This window comes from Watersipora subatra, chromosome 2 (assembly GCF_963576615.1).
Source record: "Watersipora subatra chromosome 2, tzWatSuba1.1, whole genome shotgun sequence".
Classification (NCBI taxonomy): Eukaryota; Metazoa; Bryozoa; class Gymnolaemata; order Cheilostomatida; family Watersiporidae; genus Watersipora; species Watersipora subatra.
The window spans coordinates 63,687,145-63,701,722 of NC_088709.1; the positions used below are offsets into that span (position 1 = coordinate 63,687,145).

A 14,578-nucleotide genomic window follows, 5' to 3' on the forward strand; every position below is an offset into this window, starting at 1 on the left:
TTTGACACGGTGATGAACATTTTATTGTATACCAAAATTATTCAAGATATAAAAGTGAATATCATGGAAGCCTTTTCTGTACAAGGAATACCTCATCTCTCTGTACTAAAAGTGTCCTAAACTAGGCTGATAACGCCTAGCTTGGTCTCAAGGAATTCCTCTAGGCCATACTTCCCACCCTCTCTTCCGATACCAGACTGCTTGTAACCACCAAATGGAAGCTCAGCACCAGTGATAACAGTTTCATTGCAGCCGACCATTCCTGATTGAATACCTTCCATTACCCGATAGCACTGTGCCAGATCGGATGTGTAAAAATAACCTGTAACAATAGAGAATACGGGCTGTAATGACAAGTATAGGTTAAACCTAGCTATTCAAACATACAAACTCAGGCTATAATAACAAATATGGTGAACATAACCACTCAGAAAAGGACGGGAGATAATGTTACAGCTGAGGCTAGAAATAATTCAAATGTGGATTGATCTCATCTTTAATGTTCTTCGAACATCATGGATTTCTTCCCTCCCCAAAAGCCACATTTTCATCATGCTTGGTACGAAGTCGATGAGAAAGGGTCAAAATAAATTCAGCAAAGGTTTTACCGAACTGGGCTGAACTATTAACCTACAAACTTCTTTAAATAAAAACTAAATTTTTAAAGCAAACATTGTTAGACTAGCTAGCCGTTTCTTAAGGTTATAAGGGTGAAGGTCATTCACAAGAAGATTGTTTCAACTCAATGACCTCATCACAGTGCTTTCCTTGCCGCAACACGATAAGCAAGCTAATTCAGACTTGCTTTCAGGTAAAAAAACTGAATATTGGACTTACAGGTTACATATTTTTAAAAGAACATGATCACAATACATGTGAAAGTGGGAAGCGACACTACCTCATGAATGCTAATTTACCATGGGCAGTGTTGGTCACCAATTAACGTTAAAAGTGAGGAATTGTTAAGGTGAGAACTGAATACCTTAGGACATTTAGAAAGTGCCAGACTTCTGTCACTTCTCCAAATTTTTTATTTCAATCGCAAAAATTTGAATTTCCATTATCTTGGAAATGATGAAATGATGTCACTAATTGCTATCGCTGTGATAAATGATATCGGCTATTGCATTCAAATTGAAGTTCATCTGCAAATTTATTACACGCAAATTCATTTCGATAACAGCGATAATAACAGTAATACACACTTACTGGCAAGTCCCCTTTCGCTAGCATTAGCCAATCTAAGAGCGTCTTCTTCAGTCTTAAACCTGCAAAATCAGCCAATAGGAGTTACTGTAAACTCAAAAAACATGTCTGAATCAACAAAGCTCACAATGCCAAACAATCTGAACTCATAAAAATGTGGATATTCATAATACATTCAACATCTATATATAAATACATATTTCTCAAATTTTGTGTGTATGTGTATATGCGTGTCCAGCTATAACTTTTAAAATTTTGGGATAAAGGATTCGTAATGCAGAAGATTTGATCTCAGTACCTCCGATTCACCAGTCAACTGCTTTACTAATTGAGCCACAGAGCTTGATCAATTCCCTGGGAATATATGTCGCTATATGGAAGCAAATAGGCTAGTGCTTTAGGTCATGACGTGAAGTCATCATAGTGTAGACCCGTAGAAGTCGTAGCTCTTATTAGTAAGCTTACTCAAATTTGTCATAAGCAATGAGCCAGGCAACTCTCAATGTTAATAAGTTGATTTTTAATACATTTTTTACATAGTTTTAATATATATATATATATATATATAAATACAGTAAACTTGTGAAACTGAAATCAGAGTGCTCAATATTGTGGTACAATCCGGTATATAGCAGGAACGTATGCACCAATATTGGAAAGACATTTCTGAAGATCATTAGCATAGCATTCCCCCAGCACCACGAGCTCCATAAGATCTTTAATCGTAATTACATCAAAGTCAGCTATAGTTGCTGCGCTAGCATAAAGAACATTATAAGTGCACACACCTCCCGACTACTGTCAACTAACAACAACGACCATCACATCAGACAGTGCAACTGCAGAGTCAAAGCTAACTGCCCACTCAATGAGAAATGCCTAACATCATCTTGCATATATCAAGCCACGGTAACAGCAGAAAATACTGATAAAACTTATGTAGGGCTAACGGAAGGTCAGTTTAAGACCCGATACAACAATCATACTGCATCCTTTCGAAACGAGGCAAGAAAGCTGAGCACTGAACTCAGTAAATATATTTGGCAGCTAAAAACACTAACACGCATTACTCAATTAAGTGGAAGCTACTGAAACAAGCCAATGCATACAGCAGTGCAACTAATAAATGCAATCTATGTATATGGGAAAAGTTTTTCATATTATGCAAGCCTGACATGTCGGCTCTAAATAAGCGCAATGAACTTGTCTCTACATGTAGACACGCGGTCAAATACCTGTTTAAGAACAGTAGTGCAACTTATCTTAACTTATCTGCCTGATTCAGCTTTAGTTTTAATTTGTATGCTTGTGACCACACCCTGTGTATATTTACTGCTTTTATTGAGCAAGTCATTTTATCTGATGATTGCCTCGCAGAGGCATGAAACTATTTAGTAATAAATTGACTTGAACTCAGACACATGTTTTTCCTGTGATATTATATATATATATATATATATATATATATATATACACATCTACAGAATATATATAAATCTTAAAAATTGTCGTCTGTCATTCGATGTCTATCCGTTTATGGCAATTAAAATCTAGGATTGAAAAATGTGCTTGGTACTGGATTTGAAATCACAAAGATTGCAAACACAAGTTTGTAAACTAGCGCCCCTATCCACAAGGCTACATCATTCTTACCATTCCTGGCACTCTCACCATATACTGTATACTCTTTTCGCGATTGCACACGGTAAATTATTAATCAATACAGTGCGCCAATGAGTTGCAATGCCTCTGTTATAAGATTTTGTCGCCTTACCCCATGAAACACGATGCTATTTCGTCCTTGCCATACAAGGGCAAATTTGTTTTCCAATATGCGGAATCAACCAAAAAATTACCGTGCGAATTAAGGAGTTGGAATTAATTAATTGGAGTTGTGCTACCATGCGAATTAAGTGTTTCTATGGACATTCGCATGATGCGGATGGACTCTGGCGCCTTGTTGAAAAAAGGTAATAATTTGAATACAAGTTAAGTTACATAATAAATAAGTTAATAATTATTGAGGCAAGTGTTAGCGACGCAGACGCAAACATGTGAAACTCAATCGAGAAAGGACAATGAAAGTATTGAAAATGTTTAAAATTGAATAGCTGGCACATCGCTCTTACTTGATCACTGACATGACTGGGCCAAATACTTCCTCCTTAAATATTGCCATATCTTCTGTGACATCAGTGAGCAATGTGGGCTGGTAGTAGAGTTCTCCAATATCTGTAGCTTTAGATCCACCGATTAGCGCATTAGCCCCTCTAGCCTTAGCATCTTCCACTAATCGATGGACCTGGTGAAAACCACAGAAGTTGCTCATGCTGTAATTGATGACATCAAACAATCGCAAAAAACAATAAAACAAGTATGAATGCCTAAAAAAAGGCTAAGCTGAAATTGTCTACCTTGTCTATGCCTCTCTTGTTGATTAGAGGTCCAACATTGGTGGTAGGATCTGTTGGATCTCCCTGTTTGATTGATTTTACCATAACACTAATAGCCTCCACCGCTTCATCGTAAATTCCTGGTTATAGTCAAACATTGTTACTGCAGATGAGATTAGGGGGTGATACGAAGTGTATGATGAATAGGGTATTGGTAACAGACTTTCCTAGAGAACAACAGTGCAAAATAATCACTTTAAACACTAATTAGTTACATTTAACTTTTTGGTGACAGTTGAGCCATAGATGTAAGATATTGAGCCATAAATGTAACATGTTGAGCCATAGATGTAACATGTTGAGCCATAGATGTAACATATTGAGCCATAAATGTAACATGTTGAGCCATAGATGTAACATGTTGAGCCATAGATATAACATGTTGAGCCATAGATGTAACACAGAAATCTCACATCAACTTTTTGGCATAATAAGAGCCATGCTCATCTGTTTGAAGCTGCGATCGGCGGTTGAGAAAAACTTGCTTTGTGCAGGCTTTGAACCCATGACATCCGGCACAGCTCCCTGGTATGCTACCACCTGTGTCAATTGTTCGCCTTCCAGGGTTTTGAATAATTGTGCACATACTTATTCTCTGTTTTTATTAACACACCTGACTATCTCTCACAGCACACTGAGCTGCAAGGGTACTAGTGATCTTAGAAAGCGATAAGTCACCCTTTGTATGCTGTTGGCAAACTTGCACACTTACCAAGTCTGTGAACTAACAACGCCAACTTAGAAGTTAGGAGCAAGTTATGCACTCAATAGGGTCTATAGATTAGAGGCTATCACAACCAGGAAGTTCATCAATAATCGCTCCGTTGTAGTTATCTGCTCCTGCCTGTTGCATCATAAAGCCATATTTTCATACAACTACTGTAAAACCTCGATTTGAATGCTATGACAGTGTAATTTGAAGTACTTCCCCTATAGTGGAAGGGCTTGCACATGACAATGCACATATTAAATACATGTATGTGCTTTGTCATAATAGTCCATACGTCTAAGTATGGGGTGTTTTTAAATTGCCAGTATGTGATATAAATACCTAACATCAGTGTTTATATATTTTCAGTATATGGTAAACAGGTGTCCTTTAGTGGGATATTGCTGAGCCCGAACCGTAGGCTACACACACAAAAAAACAACAAAGGTCCACGCAGTTACGAGCAAAAGTATCCATCCAAATATCTCACCAACCCGATGAGCAGCACACACAAAAATTAAACCATCCAACAGGACCACCCATCATGTCAAAATATTCCAAGTTTCAAGTCATGTCTTGTACAACTCACCTTATGGTTTTCCAAAACTTGTCTCTAAGTCCCTATTAATTTGAGACTGTCCGATTGCTGTTTTCAAAATGGTCGCTGCTAGCCTAGCGTCCTGCTTCAACACCTCAGTAACTATCGGGGCATCGCTGAGTGCTCCCGAACTTTTCTCCGATAGTTAATGAGGTGTTGAAGCAGGACGCTAGGCGCGACCATTGCGAAAACAGCAATCAGACAGTCTCAAATTAATAGGGACTTAGAGACAAGTTTTGAGAAACCATAAGGGGAGTTGAGTTGTACAAGACATGACTTGAAACTTGGAATACTTTGACGTGATGGGTGGTCCTGTCGATTGGTTTAGTTTTTGTGTGTGCTGCTCATCGGATTGGGAGAGGTATTTGGATGGATACTTTTGTTTTTGCTCATAACTACGTGGACCTTTGTTGTTTTTTTGTGTGTGTAGCCTACGGCTCGACCTCGGCAATATCCCACTAAAGGACACCTGTGATATGGTATATATACCTAACATGAGTGTTTTTACATTATCACTATATGGTATATATACCTATACCTATATATCACCCAGTTAACGAAATGTTATCGCACAGAGAAACAATAACTTTCTTCGCTTTGCATCTTTTTTTAAGGAGAGTTGATGGTTCGAAAACGATTCCTCTATGAAAAGGTGAACAAAACAACAAATTTATAAAAGACACTTTCAAGTACCCTGGAAGTCTTGTATGCCATAATATGTGCTAATGAAGCACAGGGTAATAAATATGCGCAAAATAATGCGGAAACAATAGGGAGCGGTTGCTTGGTGAAGGTGCTAGAGATGCTACTAAACCCAATGTCACGAGTTCGAAACCGAATGAAGCAATATTTTATCGCAATTCTCAACCATGGCTTCGGACAGACGGACTTCAAACAGACAGACTTCAGACAGACGGACTTCAAGACTTGGGACAAATGGACTTCGGACAGGTGAACTTCAAACAGACGGGCTTTGGAGAGACGGACTCCAGGACTTGAGACAAACGGACAGGTAGACTTCGAACAGATAGACTTCAGACAGGCGGACTCCAGGACTTAGGACATAAGGACTTCAAACAGATGGACTTCGGACAGATAGACTTCGAACAGACAAACTTCAAACAGACGAACTTCAAACAGACGAACTTCAAGCAGACGAACTTCAAACAGACGGACTTCGGACAGAGCGACTTCGGACAGATGGACTTTGGACAGACGGACTTCGGACAGACAGACTTCAGACAGGTGGACTTCAAACAGATGAACTTTGGACAGACGGACTCCAGGACTTCAGACAGGTGGACTTTGGACAGACGGACTTGGGACAGACGGACTTTAGACAGACAGACTTCAGACAGATGGACTTCGGACAGGTAGTCTTTGGATAGATGGACATGGCTCCACAATAATACAAATTTATGCAATTAGACATATTGAATATAAATTTAAATAAACAGATTTTCCAGTTAGATAAGGATTGCAATATATTAGCAAATATTGAAGTTGCTGTAGAAAATGAAAATAGAGAGCGGCCCTTGTGATAGAGGTTTTATCAATCAAAGCGGAGACGTTATTTTAGGTTAAGCCTTGGCACTTAAGTTTTTCCTAGCCATAACATTAGAGACCATATGAGGAGCACACTATAGATGGACATTCAAAGGTGAAGATTCTACTAGTCTGTTACTATAGTTATTTATTTAATTGGGAACTAATCAATGCCTTGAAATGCAAACATCTTAGTATTGAAAGGTAATAAATTGTCTTGAGGTAACCCAATCAATGATTAATTAATTAAATTACATACCAAAAAACATGAGTCATTCAAATAAATCCGCAAACTTTTGTAAGAAAATGGCTCAACATTATTAGTTTGTACAAATTTAAGGGTCAAAAATACCATTATTATTGTTTTGTCCCACAACCAAACACGAGCGAAGCGATTGGTTGGGAGATTTATGATAAATGCATATGTGCACACAACTCTCGAAAAATTCTTCGTTAATGGACGTTACCAAACCCTTGTACCAAAATTTCTTCAACAAATTTAACCATTTTTCTGAAGTCGTTCAAGTATAATAATGATACAAAGCACATATAAACCTATTTAAATATGTTACCAAGTCTTTGAAAGGTTACAGCAATAGCCTAAAACTAACCCATCTGATCGGATTATACATAAATAGACAGATTAATTCGGCCTACAAATCGATATAAAAACTTGCCAAGCCTATTTTAATCAAAATTAGGACCAGCCAACGAAACGTCGATAAGGCGGTGCGACAGAGAGTAGAACTATTAAGTCGTGCACATTTCACCAGTCTATCACAATGTCTAATTGCCAAAGGTTTCTGTAATTAACGTTGAAGTACTGAAAAGTAATCATTTTTTTTGCTGATTCTACTGGACTCTTAACATTTTGGACAATTATAATGAATACTTTGGTATTCCAACTGATGTCCAAAGCAGTGAAAGTAAAAGAAATGGCGATGATATTTTTCCAATGATTCTTTTTCTATTTTAGCGATACAATATATAATTAACGTACAAGCACTGGAAAGTAATTGTTTCTTCTTGCCGGTTCTACCAGACTCTGACATTTTGGATACTTATAATGAATACTTTGGTATTCCAACTGATGTCCAAAGCAGTGAAAGTAAAGGAAATGACGATGATATTTTTCTAACGATTCTTATAAGATTATTACAATATTTAATTGTAAGAATAATTATTCGATTTTATAAGATTTAGTTATAAGAATAATCATTCGAATTTACAAGATCGAAGTGTATAGTGACCGATGGTGTGCAATATGTTGCTGTTTATTCTTTTCTAAAGTATTTGTTGATGGTACAACGGCTGTGCCCAATTTTACGGTACTACCAAGCTGTTTTTAATATCTGCAAAATTAAGTAATAGGCCTACATTTTTTTCATAGATACACATCTATTTTTATGACAACCAGCTAAAATCCGTTTAGATTTTTAAATTCAGCATAATATTTTAGATATAAATACAGAAATCTAGATAAATATCACAACCCCTTGATATTGGTTGCTATAACCTGTTATGCTATGGTTGCTATATACAGCCCCCAGCTATATATATATATATATATGTATTATATATATATTTCTCAAAGTATGTCGTATGTGTGTAGGTTTTCCGGCTATAGCTATTATTAGAACAGCTGAGCAACAATGCAGACTCAAAGTCATGGCTTACGGTCATTGGAAGTCTAACCTTATTAACTAGCTTAGTGGAATTTTTCATTGGCAATATGCCAGGCTACTAGCTTGAAAGGTACAGTTGTTTGACAAAGCTTTAAAACCTTTACAGTCATTTTTATTTTTCTTTTAATTTATTTCAACTACACAAAACACTTCTCTCATGATATGTAGTTTGAAAGTTATAATGGCAAATGTTGTTATATGTTAAATACAAATCAACTTTCTGTCCAAAGACTCTTCTATTACACGGGCAAAGCCGGGTGGCACAGCTAGTATATATATATCTATATATATAAAAAAAAAAAATTGTTTCCTCACCCCGGTTAACCCGTATGGGTGGTAGTTTCTGCTCTAACTCGAGTCTCCTACCAGGGACCTGGGAGTTTGAGCACTCGCCTTAAGATTTTAGCTGTTCCCAGTAGAGCACTTTTCTGCAACTCACCTGAGTTGATTGCTGTTGGTATTTGGGCAAGCCACATTTTATGCGCCGGTGTTATTGCGCCCAGTGCCCCAATGACTACTGGGATTACAGTTGTTCTTACATCCCAGCATTTTTCAATCTCTTCTCCAAGAGGGAGATACTTCTCTACCTTTTCTTTTTCTTTGCTGTCTATATTGTAGTCATTGGGTACTGCTATATCTATTATAGTAGCTCTCTTGTTCTCCTTGTCCACCACCACTATATCTGGTTGGTTTGCTAAGACATGCTTGTCAGTCCGGATGTAGATGTCCCAGAGGATCTTAGCGCGATCATTTTTATTGACCTTACCAAGAGTTTCCCACCAGTGTTGTGGTTTATTAAGGCCATACTCGTCACATAAACTTCTATACACAACACCTGCGACATTATTATGCCGCTCAGTGTATGCATTTCCTGCTAGCTGCTTGCATCCACTGATGATGTGTTGGATGGTCTCAGGTGCATCTTTGCACAGTCTGCATCTAGGATCGTCTCTAATGTGATAGATTTTTGTTTGGAGTTGCCTTGTTGGGAGCACTTGCTCCTGGGCTGCCATGATTAGCGACTCTGTATTGGCCATTAGGTTTCCTTTGTTCAGCCACATATATGTCTGGTGAAGATCGCCAACCTTAGATATTTGTCGGTGGTAAGCACCATGAAGAGGTTTCGTGTGCCAGTCAATTTCCTCATTATCAGGGCGAAGGTCCATTGTAAGAGCAGCAGTCCATTATATATATACATGTGTATATATATATATACATGTGTATATATATATATATATACCCATATTTCCGAGTTAGGAGTTGAATAAATATATACCAGTTAGGAGGTTGCGGAATATAAGGGATTAGGAGTTAACGCAAATATATATGGGTAAGCCTCCTATATGGTCTAATTTATCTACATTGTAGATATATATATATTTATTCACCTCCTAATTATTATATATTTTTATGGAAATTTTAGGAGAATATGGTATCATACAATATATATTCATCGCCTTATCATACTTTGTATATATGCATACTAGAAAAACTGTCAAAACTTGGAGAATGTCTAGATGGTTGTTGTAAATTACATATCAATTTGAAGGTAAAATAATTCATACCTCAATGAGTAAGCAAAAATAATGATTACCAGTTAGCAGATTGCTACAAATTACACATAAATTAGAATGTTACCATTGTAACTTATGTAATAGTTACAATGGAAACATTACATAGCATGGCATAGCTTACATACCCTTTAGTAAGATGCCGTAACTTATATCATTTAGGAGTTTGCTATAACTTGTTTCTTTTAGGATTACACATAATTTGGGATGTTGCTATCACTTATAGATCAACTAAGAGTCTGCTATAATTTGAATTTCATATAGCTGGTAGCTACAGTACTATTTATATATCAGTTAGGAGGCTGCTATGAATTATATATAAATTAGGAGGCTGCTGCTATTTTTAAATCATTTAGGAGGTTGCTATAACTTACATATCATTGTAGAGGTTGCTATTAGTTACATAGAATTTAGGATGCTGCTATGACTTATAGATCACATAATAGTTTCCTATAATTTGAATTTCATATATTTGGTAGCTACTATTTATATATCAGTTAGGAGGCTGCTATGAATTATATATTAATTAGGAGGCTGCTGCTATTTATATATCATTTAGGAGGTTTCTATAACTTACATATCATTGCAGAGGCTGCTATGGGTTACATATAATTTAGGATGTTGCTGTCACTTATAGATCACCTAAGACCTTGCTATAATTTGTATTTCCCATAGTTGGTAGCTAGTATTTATATATCATTTAGTAGGCTGCAATGAATTATATATAAATTGGGAGGCTGCTGCTATTTTTACATCATTTAGGAGGTTGCTATAACTTACATATCATTGCAGAGGTTGCTATGAGTTACATAGAATTTAGGATGCTGCTATGACTTATAGATCACATAATAGTTTACTATAATTTGAATTTCATATATTTGGTAGCTACTATTTATATATCAGTTAGGAGGCTGCAATGAATTATATATTAATTAGGAGGCTGCTGCTATTTATATATCATTTAAGAGGTTTCTATAACTTACATATCATTGCTAACTTTCTGCTCACTAAAATAAACGAATAATGTAACTCAATATTTATAAATATGGTCTATGTTATAGTTTCTTATTCAGTCACATATCGCTGCTGCACTGCATACAAAAACTTAAAAAAATTAGTTGGTAACAATGCATGGACGCAACTCAGTTACTGTGATTGCTAAAATGAAACACACACATCTTTGCTTGCTGTGCATATTATCTACAGTAATAATATGAATTACTTGCACAACATACTTAGTTACTCAATCTAACATACAATAACAGCAATGTCTTTCTATTCATCTTAAGCCACTCTTAGAACGTTAAGTAAAAACATTTTCCCACTCGGGAATGGAGTGTCAGGTTGCAAAACCTGCGCAATATCACAGCACCATAAATTGGGTAGATTCCAAACAAGCCCATTGTGCATATTTAGAACCCAGGGAAAAACTTAATGTCACATAGAGAGCCAATAAAAATACAATAACATTCTATCTTGAGGGCATTTTCGCTTTTCAAAACTTCTTTCTTACTGCAATTTATTGTTAGCAATGATCAGTCGGGCTTGACCAAGCACAGTACTAAATTTTTTCTAACTTTAGATCTCTTGACTTTGGGTGGTTTTATTGATCAATAGTAATACTGAGTGCCATTATTCACCTTTTACCAGTAATAATAATGCCCTGAACTGTCAAGAAATTGATAGAACATTCTACTCAGACACATTCACTTAAATTTGGAAAATGACCCAAAAAGATATATTTCTCATTGTGTAGTGAATTTCTGATTGTTTTTAGTCAAGCACAGCGTTCTAAGTAATTTTTTGGGCTTGTCGGTTTGACAGTAAGTTGTCAGTAGACTGGCTGCTGCGGCATATTTTCTTATATTTGGTTTTTCTTTAAAAGAATTATTATAATTTATCTTAGAGCTTGTTGCTTGAATAATACATCATAGTGTACAGTGCAGTACAACAGATAATATCTATCATCGGTATTGTATTATCTATCATAGTCATTGTTTTATGCACATTTTCTGTACATAAAATAATAGCTAAGACTGCTTGATACAAAATAACTATTCAAGTGCATTACTGCGGCGTTGGTCTCTTTTAGTCTTCAAAAAGAGCACATTTATTGACAAATACAACGCAATGATAATAAGAAGGTTCAACAACATAAAAAATTCAGCTGGAATTTTTTCTCGCAGCCTTCTTTAGCAAGTTGTTGGCTCGAGCCCGAATCACTATAACACTTCTGTTAGGCAACGTTGAGTGTATAGCATCCAACACTGATCTTGTTGGCAGTTTGCCTGATTTTTCAGTCCAGTGCTTGTCAAATTCTGCTATTCCCTCTGCACTTTACCGTTTTCTGCTGACTGAAATAGTAAATAATGTGAATTATCATTTATAAAAATCTGATAAGCTATGGCTTTGATGAATCACATATCATTGCTCAGCTCCATTCAAAAGTTAAATAAGCTGGTTTATGTGCGGCAAGTCAAAACAGAATTGACGGTTTCTCAGATACAAGTGAACAATAAGGACATTAATTCTCGTTAGTGTCATTTCTCATTTAGTAATATAATACTTAACCGATGTATTGTTATTCAAAACACACATATACTGTAGAAGGTACTTTGATGACCACTTCTATATACTACTTTAGTAGCTAATTATGAAACTAAATGGTATGCCACTTGTGTGCATGCGATAGAGCAGTTTGGATTTCTATTTGCTTCAAACTATTAGAGAAATGATCAGGATTAACATTCATTGAGCAGTCTCAATGGCCAGTGTTCAGAACGATTGCTGCTAAGCTTAGTGTGACCTGACTGGATAGCTATTTATTGAGTCATTAATTAGGCTAATACTTGACCTATGGGGTCAACCACTGTGGTTAAACACAGCATTGTTCAGGTCTTCCTTGAAACCACTAATGCCTAGATTGCTCTAGATACCTAAATGCCTCTGACTAGGAGAGCTATGTTTTGTAACCTGACAGCAGCAGAACACAAAGACTAGTGTCAGCATTTATGTAGGCAACGAATTTGACTGAAATACTTGAAAAGTTAGACACCTTTATTTTTTCTACTGCATTTGAGCTACAGCAAAATAATCACGCTTGTTTCCCTAGTACATTGTGTTAGTTTAAAGCCACTTATCATAGCATCACCCACATTTAATCTGATGTCTGAAAATCACTCTTCGGTGTTGATAATCCATGTATGTCACTCTGCACTTATTTAAAATCAATGCATTTTTGATTAGATGCTACTGCACAAAGAGAAATATACCCTTGGGCTCTTTTTTAAATTCATGCATTAGTGATTTGCAAATATATGAAAGCAGAGCCTTATTTAAAACTAAAATCTTTTTGCGTCGATATTTGCAAAGTTATGCTTGCTATTTTAACCTTGACCCAAAACTCCAATATTATAACATTCTGAAATACAGCTAAATTGACATAAGGTAAAATCTTAATTTGAAGGCCATGTTCATTTGAGTGCTACTCTAGAAGTGTTGAAAACTAGAGTGTCACCCTTTAATTGACAACCACTTCCAGCTGACTGCGACTTCAACATTCTTTGATCTTTGGATCCGATTTTGGACAGGATGGATAGAAAAATGTTGACAAATTTTTACTAACAATGACTCAGTTACAACAATAGCAATTAATACTTTTGTCAATGCATATTGAAGCGAGTTTTCTAACTTCTAAGCTTTACAGTGTTTTCGTTAAAGCTTTGAAAGCAGCACCGTGTAAATAATTAATAACTCTATCAGGCTGATAATAATTTTATTGTTTAAGCGGCCTTGATAGTTCGGCATATATGAAAAAACGGTTTAGCAAATATGATGAAATCTGTACTACTATTTGAGGCTAAAATTTCTTGCACATGCTACAGCATTAGAATAAGCAGTTAACGATGGCATTTTGCAAGCTCAACGCCCAGTGTATATGTTAACACTGGATCACAGCTTAGTTTGTGTGTTATATAGTTTTTATGTGTTTTTTTCAAAAGAAGTAACGTTCACTTGAACGGTGGCGTTCTATCTTTAACCGTCATCTATTATAGTACAGGTCTAGTAGAGGGGCGTTTAAATGAATGGGGATTCAATTAGAGATTACATAATATTTTATTAACCCTTTCACCGCTGCATGCACATTTAGGCGAAATCAATGGACGACCGGCATATGTGCATGTTGCGAATTTCCTGGCAATTGCGTAGTAACTTAATTTTATTATTCGTTGACAACATAACTAACAGTCTTTAAAACTTTTTATGGTATTGACAGTGTTGTCCAAAAGTTTCCCTGTAAAATTACCCTAAACTCACGAAGCAATTTTAAATTTTTGTTTAGGACTTTTCAACATAAAAAGAAACATTTGTTCTTTCTGATTTTCGAAATATTTAGTGCTATTATAGCTTTCGCAAGTACATCCAGAATTGAAAACAGATAATTACTTATGTTGATAACATTATTGATGATTATTGATGACTGACGGATTAAGATTTTAGTGATTACACATATAATTAAAGTAGCAGCTCCAATAGTGACTCCAATGGTGGTCAAAGTAATAGTTTCGTAAGAGTAAGGAACATGGTAGAGCATTGTTTTTCGAGATTCGAAGGGATCGTAGCTTCACATAGCATTAGCAATGCACGAAGTAGGAACGCATTAAGTTTTTTGAATAGTACTATTTTTTAACGTGTTGGAAAAATAAAATCTATAGCAAAAAGGTTTTAGATAGAGTTGAAGCTAATAAAGATTGAACATATATTATGAAGCACAATCGACAATTTTTGCCACTATAATTGGAAGGGTTAAA

General features: G+C 35.9%; 1 protein-coding gene across 1 annotated transcript in view; it reads right to left on the reverse strand.

Moving 5' to 3' along the window:
- The window catches only part of LOC137386771 (glutarate-semialdehyde dehydrogenase-like), a 42,129-nt gene continuing 27,551 nt past the window's right edge, over positions 1-14,578 (reverse strand). The window contains exons 9-12 of the mRNA XM_068072911.1: positions 3,621-3,739; positions 3,336-3,508; positions 1,210-1,268; positions 1-322 (exon numbers count right to left, since the gene is read on the reverse strand). Coding sequence (XP_067929012.1) covers positions 117-322; positions 1,210-1,268; positions 3,336-3,508; positions 3,621-3,739 — 557 coding nt within the window. The 3' untranslated portion in view covers positions 1-116. The remainder of the gene's footprint in view (positions 323-1,209; positions 1,269-3,335; positions 3,509-3,620; positions 3,740-14,578) is intronic.